General features: G+C 42.9%; 2 protein-coding genes across 2 annotated transcripts in view; one reads left to right on the forward strand and one right to left on the reverse strand.

Annotated features, from left to right (window-relative positions):
* Window positions 1-261: 261 nt before the first annotated feature.
* On the forward strand, window positions 262-2,318 carry gchfr (GTP cyclohydrolase I feedback regulator). The gene is made up of 3 exons (XM_010776099.1): window positions 262-504; window positions 966-1,060; window positions 1,651-2,318. Exons 1-3 carry the CDS (start codon window positions 469-471, stop codon window positions 1,778-1,780), a joined length of 261 nt encoding a protein of 86 aa, XP_010774401.1. The 5' UTR covers window positions 262-468; the 3' UTR covers window positions 1,781-2,318.
* A 2,052-nt stretch (window positions 2,319-4,370) lies between these two features.
* dnajc17 (DnaJ (Hsp40) homolog, subfamily C, member 17) overlaps window positions 4,371-10,169 on the reverse strand; it is a 30,922-nt gene continuing 25,123 nt past the window's right edge. The window contains exon 11 of the mRNA XM_010776102.1: window positions 4,371-4,942. Coding sequence (XP_010774404.1) covers window positions 4,826-4,942 — 117 coding nt within the window. The 3' untranslated portion in view covers window positions 4,371-4,825. The remainder of the gene's footprint in view (window positions 4,943-10,169) is intronic.

Below are 10,169 nucleotides of genomic sequence, written 5' to 3' on the forward strand. Positions count from 1 at the left end.
TTTATCATGAAAAAAACAGCGGTTTCATGTATTCAAAATGGGATTTAAATGGTTAAAATCCTGAAATTGATTACATTTTTTTAAATTAATATTAAGGCTGAAGTTGCTTTAAAGATTGAACGCAAAAAAGTTGTGAAAAAAACCTTTTAATATAATGTTTTTATCAAAGTATTTTGCAGTGGACATTTTTTTCCCGAATGACTAAATGTGCGTAGTCCAATCGAATGATACCGGAGGGTTAAACTCTGCCAACATTTATCATGTCAACAAACAACTGATCGCATCAGTTGAGCGAGCGCTGCTGTTGACAGATGCTGAGAGAAGCAGGGCTGTGATTGGACCGTCGCGGTGGGTGTTTCCGCATTCCGCGCAGAGCTGTCGGCTGAAGTTGGAGCGAGGACCGTCGCGTGAAGAAAGCCTTCTCCAGTGATTCCCAGAGGAATAGCGGTCCATCGCCCGGAAGCAGACATGCCTTACATGTTCATCAGTACGCAGATCAGACTGGTGTGTATCTCGCATCTGTAAAATGACTCGTGTCGTTATTTTAGATTTGTTTATTTTGCAGAGAAATGTAGCGCTAATCAATCAGGGTGTATATAGTTATGCAGTCGTCTGTTCCGTTCTGCAAACAACAAACAGTCAAGACTACAAGCTGAGCAAGCACCGTGCGTATGGTTGTGTTATTTTCTGCCATGGTGCACTAAATGAAAAACACATGTTGCCCAGGGTTCGGCCTCTTGTTGCGCATGTTCATGTTGTTGTCTGCAAGACTCGAGCAGCCTAATTCTAAATCCTCTGAGAATCTGATGATCTATTTTTAGTCCGTCCATTTATTAGAGATTACGATCTGCACCTGCCAGAGGGCTGCAGGTGCACCAAGAGCTGCACAAACAACTGATATTGTTTTAGCAAAGCAAAAATGTTTCTCAATCTGCACAGTTAATGTTGTTGAATTATTCTTACAGGAGACTGGTCCAACTAACGTGGGGGATGAATATTCGGATCCAGCTCTCATGAACTACCTGGGAGCAAGGAAAACGACCATGCTGGGAAACAATTTGTGAGTATTTTAATGGGTTGACACGATGTAAAAATGGCAGGTAACTAGTACATTGGGTAAGATCTGAAGATAGAAAGTAAGCAAGGAGATTTGCAGGCATTGTTTGTCTTACAAAAGCACCAAAAGGGTGGAGTATTTCGATTCTATGACAATATCTCCTCTAACATCCCACAAACAGGAAATGAGAACTCTAACGGAACTCCCAGGGATACTGTGGATGTACTCACACTGGGCCATATTTCCATATTTAGGTACTTAACACTAATTTTGGCAGTTAACGGGTACATATTGGCGACAGAGCTGAGATCAGGTCACATGAAGGAGAAAAAAAACCTCCCAATGTGGTTGAGGAACGCTGCTGCTTTGCAGATTTAGAGTAAATCATTCAAGCTGATAGAATAAAGATCAGGGAAATGTTGTCATTGGCAATCTGATTCAAATAATGCTGGGAAATGAACCAAGGTGTGGAAGGAAGTGAACAAGCATCAGAACAATTAACACTGTTCTACTTTCCAAGCGAAGTTTACTAAAAGACAGAGAAATCCCACATCTGTGAAAAGTAGAATGACTTTGTGTTTATGGTCATTTAGTGCCGAGTACCATGTGGACGACCCGCCTCGCCTGGTGTTGGACAAACTGGAGAAGATGGGGTTCCGCGTGCAGGCCATGACGGGGGTGGGACAGACGCTGGTGTGGTGCCTGCACAAGGAGACGGAGTGATCGGTCATGGTGCGAGGGTTGGCTGTATCATAATGCCTCCAGAAGAACAAATGTGAAGAACTTATTTTTTAAACGTTGGCTCTACATTGAACACGACGACAGCTCAAAATCAGCCTTCTGTCAAGTGAAAATAAAGTCCTAAAAAGGAGATCATCTCAGACGTAAGGTTTCAGATTACCTTAAAGAGGTGAACAACTTCCGGGTAAAACTAAACTACATTCCAGACCTTTTGCCTATTGTTTGCTGTCTACTACTGGTGACCAAATGGGATTGTTAGGGAGTTTAAGTGTTTGCTAAATCATATGGCAGTACAACTTAATAAAGCATGTCTCTAATTTATGCCTGTACAAAAGACCTCACCCAGTTCTCCCTGTTTTCTGTCCAATAAATTAAACCCTACTCCAGATAGAGGATTATACTTGCAGCACTGTGTAAAGATGTTTTTGTAAGTTTATCATATGCTTATGATTAAAATGATGTAATGATGCATATTGATTGTAAACTTATGAATAAAAGAAAACAATCCTGTTGCAAAGGATACATGCCTCTGACGATAATTTAGACATGAGATAAAAAGTGATGCTCTCGTTGTGAGCTATCGCCGCTCTGTGACACCTTACAGGGATGCTTCATGCCCAAAGATGAGGCACTAGCTCTGCAGCGAAACACAGGGTGTGGGTTATTGAGCTAGTGGGCGCCAGATATCTCAGGGTGGTTTCAGTACAGCCCCCAGGTCTGATAGCATATGTCTGTGGCCAGCCCGGATCAATAACCCGCAGACCAGAAACTCTGCCAGTCAAACTCTTAACAGTCCTGCTGCCTCACACATGACTTAGCTTCAACCTCCGCAATGAAGATCAAAAATGTTCTGGTGCTTCCCAGTTGTGTGACGGCGGAGAATCCAGATGCTGTGTGCAGATGCCGGCGTGACAGCCTCGACAATATGAGGGAAAACGGAGCAGAAGGAGATGCTGTGAAGATTCCCAGGCTGTGCTGTAATTGTTGATAGGACGGAGCACACACCAGGCTCATCCTCCCATCCTGCTTTGCATGCAGCACAAGCCACTGTGGGCTCAGGGCAGGGTTGGTGGTGAATGTGTTTCCTGTAATTGTATTTCCTCTGCTGTCATTTGGACAGAGTTTGTGTGTTTCCGGGATTTCTTTTCATATTGCCTAGATTTGAAAAAGACCACGCATAAACAAAACCATGTGATGAGGGGATTTTGCAGGAGGAGAGGAGCAGATGTCTCCGACCACACTGCTCCACAGCTGGACATTGTGTAACACAGCCATGGTGAGGCAGAACAGGAGTGGTGGGAAGATGAATAGCTGGGTTAGATCGGTGCAAAAAAAGCTGCCATATGGCCCCCTAAATAACACAATGACAAGAGAAAGCGCAGCCACACAGACCCAACAAATACAGACACGGCATTACAACATAGTCCCCCGAGGGACAGGAAAATAAGACTGTTTGGACGGATAGTTGTTCCACAGGCAGAAGACCGAAACTGGGGGTGACCGCAACAGTTTGGCACTGAAACGTCTGACTCAATGTGGGTCACAGAGCGGTAGAGTGTCACTGCGGAGAGTATAAATAAGCAATATAGAGTATCTTCTTGGTATCGGTTACGCAAGCCTATTATGGAACAGCGTATAAATGAATAACTTAACTTAGAGAAAATATCATAGGAAAGGAACAGTTTTTGAAGCAAGAGGCATGTTTTCAATTCAATCTGTTCATTGGACACCAAGTACCTTACATTTTTCTGCAATAATATGCATGATGGAAAAATGGATGCTCATGTTCTGCTTATGATTCCTGTAGCCGTTATCACACGGTAGAATTTCAGAGATCATTCCAGGATTCATAACGAAAAGCTTTTCAGTGATTAAAGCAATGGCTCTTTGCTGAGTTAGATGAGAAGATCGATACTACTCTCATGGTTGTCCTTTCGATTTGAATCCTGAGCCCACATGTGGTTGTGTGTGGGGGGGGGGGTTATGTGCCAGACAATTGCTTGGCCGAGAGCAGTGACTTCTCTGGTAGTTGCCTTTCAACCTCACGGTGACAAGACTCCAGAAAAACCACCTTTCCCTGCCAAGAAAGAGTTCAGCACCTCACCGCGTGTAAAATGTGTTGTTTGGATTGTGTGGTTTTGGGACAGATTAAACAAACTAAACTTATTTTCTTTCTGACTGTCAAACGGACCTGAGCGAGCTGTCTGGTGGGAGGCGTGGGTTCTGCGTTGGTGTTCGGATCAGGGGGGTCACAGGTTCAAACCCCACTGCAGTCAGCATGTCGTTGTGTCCCTGAGACACTTCACTCCACATTGCTCCTGTGGGGAGTGCCCACAGTATTGAGTATGTAAGTCGCTTTGGATAAAAGCGTCTAACAAGTGACATGTAATGTAATGTTTCTCCATGCTTGCAGGTTTTTAAGTTAAACGTAATGTCTTGTAGTGTGTTAAGCTTCATTGGAATGTATTACTTTTATGACTAGAAAGAATATCCCCACAATCTTTAGAAAAACAAATATGAGTATGTGGAGGTTTAATGGAATACATTTAAATGAAACATCTGTTTATCTCAGTTTATTGCAGCAAAGTCAACAGAATAGATTTTGTAACCATCTGAAACAGATGGAACCGCAAACGCAATACATGCTGCAGGCTTGTACTCTTTATTTTGAACAAAAAGACCAATTTACAATTAAAATATATACACGCAATAGTGTGCAGTACTGAGTCCTCCCTGCAGCCTGAGCATTATGATCCTACCTCTGGGTCACCACTGCAGCAGCTCTTACTTCTTCTCTACTCTGTCTCTCTGTCATCCTACGTTCTTATCAAAGGAAAAAAACATGACACGTCGATTAGAACCACAGATTTTAAAATGTTGATTTTTAGTCATTAAAAATATTTATTTTTTAACATAGTGTATTGCATACAAAAAACAAAAACAAAATAATTAAAAGGCTTTATGAAACTAAAGCCTAAAACAGGTATTGATGGATTTGTTGCAGGCTGGTTCCGAGCTGTGCCGTGACTAGGCTTCATCATCGTCTTCCTTCTGGATTTGTTCTATGAGCTTCTGTCGCTCAGCCGCCTGTCTCATCTTCATCATCACCACGCTCTCATAGTCGCGCTCATTTGACAGTTGACCCTGTAGAAGGGAGACAGAGGGAGGGGGGGTTATTATACCATGGAAAATGTAATAAAGAGCACATTTCATCTGAAAGAACACATTATAGTCAACATTGGATTCCTTTCTGTCTGTGAATTCAGACACAATGAGGCTGTGATGTAACAATTGTAGCCTAAGCATTCATGGTGTTATAGGATAAATATTGATTTGTTGTCTCTGAGCCAAAGCCGAGAAAACCCAGAAGACATGACATCAACTGTGTTCACAGGGTGTGTAGAACTGCCCATGTGTAAATTGATCAACGAGTGTACACTTTGCGCAGTAGCCCTTTAATCAATATTTAAAGAACATTTCCACTGATGCATTTCACTGGAAGGGAATCAGAGAAAAGTGAAACATTCCTGTATTTTATATCATGACAACATCGACTCGGGGCAGCACACGAATGACACCACTGTCACCGTCTGTTGTCTGTTTGCTTTCACGACAGGGTCTGTGGGCGCCCGGCGGAGGAGAGGGCGGCTCGATGGATGCTCTCATCTCTGTAACCATCGCCATGACGGCAGGGTGAACATGTATGAGACAGCAGCCCGCAGAGCAACTGTGACAGGGTAATTCCGCTGCCTGAGGTCATTAAACCCCAAAATGCGGGCTTGGATTAAGCCTGGCAGTCGCCCGGCCTCTTACTGTGTTTGTGTGATTTCTTTGAAGGGCCTCATTTTGGCCGACGATGGCGACGGATTATCTTACTCTGGGGGGGGGGGGAGGAATCGGAGAGGGCAGCCACTGGCTAATGGCTAATCAAGCAGGGTGGAACACCAGACGTCTTACACACAAACACACAGGTCACGATCTATGCGGTAACACATCCAGAAACAAGACAGATGGACTCTTTTTTAAATATGCACCTAGGAATGATGCATAAAAAACACAAACATACACACTCACAGAGGCCATCATTCCTATTTTTAAAGTGGAGGGAGGCCATGTGTCCACAGAGTAGGCCATTGTTTTGGAGGATTATATCCATGAAGTCTGCACGGCCAAGGAAGTGTCTCTTTAACAAGACAGTGAGAGAGAGAGTGAGTGTGTGCATGAAGGACTGAAGGAGCGATTTGAGCAGGAGAGGTAGGTTCCTGTCAGTGCGCTAGCCGAGCATCTGGAAAACATCACAGGGACTCCAGCATCTATGTGCTTAGAGAAAGAGGGTAAGTATGGAGGAAGAAGAGAGGAGAGGGTCGGTGAGGGGAAGTTACACACCCCCCCCCCACTCCACCCCTGGATTGAGGAAAGCTGCGATTATCATTCCAGTAATGTGAGCTCAAGCCCTTGTCTGACACGTAACTCTGAAATATCACGCGAGCACCATTAGGTAAATAAACAAGTCTTGCATCTTCCAATTAAACAAAAACACAAGCAAATATACATGCAAGCCGCTGAGCTCTTTTTCAGGAGCTCCACTCTGCCCTGCCCTCTACTGGCCGCTACGCTGAAGTGCATGGGGAGAAATGTCACGATTGGGAAGAGAGTACTCAGTTCCCAATGTGGTCAAGGGCGGCTTGTACCATGCTGATGACTTAGGGGGAATTCTGAGCATTAGCAGGTGCTTTATGGGCAGCGTGACACATCTCTTCTCAGGATGAGGCCCGTTTCCTTGCCTGAGGTGTTGTTAGTTTATGTACATGTTTAGCCACTGCATCACCCTATAACTAAAAACTTGGTTGTGTACGTATATGTGCGTGTTGCAGTAACACTGGGGCCCAGGGTGAGGAGGAAACCGCAGAACACAAACAATGGGGCCCCCTTACAAAGCCAGGAGAGCGGGGCACAAGGCCACCACAGAGGTAGGATAGTAGTAAAACACACACACGCACACAAACAAGCTGAGGATTAGCTGTGTGTGACATCAGCGCATGGCCAGGCCTCCAACCAGCACACCCCAGCCTGACCGCGGGCCAGAAATGACATCACGAATACCACCAGTGCTGTGAGTCAGGCAGTTTAACACACACGCGTACACACACACACACTCTCTCACACTCCTTCCCACACACAGCAGGAGGCATCTCTCAGCGCAGGTGGCCACTGTGTTCCCCCGGCACGAGTTGTCAGATCAGCTGCACATTACACCATTCCTCAATGTGCGTTTGGGTGAGATGTGTGTGTGAGAGTGGAAGCGTGTGAGCACGAGTCAATGTGTACTTGAGGAAACAAGTGTGTGTGAATGCCCTAGAGAAGGGACGAGTGTGGACTAGGGTGGATGTAAGATATCGCTATCAGTACAAAAAAGAAAACGGAAACGTTTTTCTGTCAACTCTTACTAGCATGAGAAGGAGTTTCTGACTCTAAAAGTAGTTTTTACGGAAAAACATATATATATATGAACACAAATGTAAGATCCAGTATGAGGAGTTTAAAGGCCAGGCATAAGGGAAAGAATGAAAGGAGATTAATATTTCTTTTTTAGACTTCCAGGCGAGGTAAAGAAGGATTTATTTCTTTATATATGAAAAAAAACTCATTTGGAGAATAAGGTAGAAATATCAATAATCTATCTATTACGAGCGTTAGTGCATCAACTAAAACGTTTACTTTCACCAAAATATAAATTGTGTATATGATGTTTTCCTTCTTTAAAATGTCCCTTATACTCTTCCAAACTAAAACACCAGGACAAAGATTTCCGAAATCGGGGTTAGGCTCTTGTGGCTGTTGTGCATATTCTTCACATCATTTACATTCTCATCAAAACCATCCCCTCGTGCCCTACATCCATTATGTTTCCTCACTCATTTATTCTGGTTAGGTATTTAATTTGTTGCATACACAAAGATCCCGACAGCTGACATCACTTTCCTGTTACTGTGCTATTGATGCACCTAAACGGGAGACCACACAACTTCACTGCCACACGGAAAGAGTTGACATGCAATAAGCGCAATTTTGTTTTCTTCACAATCAGATAGTATAAAGCTCATGAATATTTTGTAATGCATTGTCAGTAAACAGTGCGTCAACCCCAAGCATTATAAATGATTGTAAATGTAAATGAACACTAAGAAAAAAAGAGACTATATAAACATGCTTGTGCAGCTACTTGATACACAAGTTAAGCCACCAACGTAATAAACTGGACATTAAAAGCTTTGTGAAAATGTAATTTAAATATACTTCTCGGCGGATTGTATTGCTCCAGCCGCTGAAATTACACTGTAGTAACTTTTAAACATTATGGCGTCCCTTAACTTTGTAGCCTGAGAGGTTACCAATTTGTGTTAGATGACTGGATTACTCATTAACACCACTAACTATCAGACATCTCAAAGCCAAGAACTTCACAGACTTTGCTGCCAAGGGAAGAAATGGCTTCGTCTTCACAACCCCGCTCTGTGGTGCCGGCTAACATGCCTGCCTCTAATGCACTCTGGTGAAGTTAATCAAGGAGTTATTTATGTGAAGCGCGTGTGGTGGTGTGGTGTGTGTGTGTGTGTCACAGACCTATGGAGTAGGTGATTTATGAGAGGCGAACACTTATTTAGAAATAATTTGAGTGTGTGTCTTTGTGTGTGAGTGTGTGAGTGTGTGTGTGTGTGTGTGGGGGGGGTGGTAGCCCGAGCACTCCTGCTAACTCAAACAAACAGTCGGGTACTGCACATGCAACGCTGGAGCCAAGGTGAAATTCCTCCGCAGACAAAACTGAAGCTTTGTAAATGGTGGAGGATTAATCATCGTTCATTATAAGACTCGCAGACATAGAAACCCTGAAGGTCTGGTCTATTATAATGTTTTTGTTAGTGAAGGACAAACACTACAAGGAGATTAAGGCCCAAATGTACTTCCTGTATTTAACCCTGTGGATGCACGTGTAGTTCAAACATCTGGTTTTTGAACGGAATTCCCAGGCAAGCCCTCCTTTCGTTTGACAGCAAAAGTGTTTCTGTCTGAACAGAATGCAATCTTAGTAGATACATCTACAGATCAATGACTCTGACAATTAATGTGTATGTAAAGTGTAAAGATTTACAACCATGGGGAAAGGTATTTACTGTGTATGCTAATTTAAACAAACACAAAGTTGTGCTGCAATAAAAAAAGAGACAATGCATATTTCCTTATTTTCTCTGAGATGAAATAAAAATAACGGCAGTGGATAAGAAATTAAAAAAATTTGAGAGGATGTAGAACATTTTAGATTAGAGGCACTACAGTTCCTGGATGAACTGCTGTACAGGAAGTGATAGCTGCGTGTGGACTGTAGATAGCCAATAACACTCAAAAGTCATTCAAGGGAGAAAAACGTCAATGGATTTGAAGTGCGATGGAAGTGTGTGAGCGTCTGTGTGCACGTGTAGGCATGTGGTTGTACGTGGTCACAGTATTAAGACAGAATAGAACCCTGTTGGACGGGGAGGGAGAGAGCCTTTTGGAAGCTGTTTAAAGTTAAAGAAATAAACAGTGAAAAGAGAAATGGCAGCGAAGGCCTGAACTCCCGGTGCCCTGGCATTGCTCTTTATGATGGATGAGCTCAGGGATCCTAGAATAGGGAGATGTGGGGGTTTGGCCTCTTTAATATCCAACAATACATCGTTGTAAAAGCAAAATGATGTCTTTCACATCCTGGCCTTCCGGGAAAAGCCCTCTGATTGCAACAGACTTCTCAAAAGTGACACTGGTAAGAATGCAGTCTGAACCTTGGAGATGTCAAGAAGAACTTAAAAGGCGTTATGAGGGGAGGAAAAAAAAGAAATCAAGGTTCCAAACATAACATTTGAAATGTCTGTGCACGGGTCCTTATCTATATTATGTCGTGTTACGTGCAGAACAAACCAGCAGTGGAATGTATCCTGCTGTGTAACTGTTTACATCATACCTCCAGTCTTCAAAGTAATGTAAATATCTCAATCATGATTTTATAATTACTAATGATTCTGTGCCAGGAGACACAGCAGTACTTTCCCAGCCTTCACTGACAGAGTAAGTATGTAATGAGCTATGCATATCTACATTATTGTTTTTTTTGCTTAATCATGAAAAACACTAAGTAGAAAGCTTTATACATTGTATACGTTCAAAACCATAAATAAAGATCAACAAAAGTACGGAATTTATGTATTGAATATCACCAAATTACCATTGTATAACACTTCTTTGAGGGAGAATACTAGGGATGAATTTCAGACCCTAAGTCCACAAGAATTCCCGTAAAATTAATATTTCTCTGACGGAAAAACAGATGCTGCATTTC

This window comes from Notothenia coriiceps, unplaced genomic scaffold, assembly GCF_000735185.1.
Source record: "Notothenia coriiceps isolate Sejong01 unplaced genomic scaffold, NC01 NC01_scaffold00016717, whole genome shotgun sequence".
Taxonomy (NCBI): Eukaryota; Metazoa; Chordata; class Actinopteri; order Perciformes; family Nototheniidae; genus Notothenia; species Notothenia coriiceps.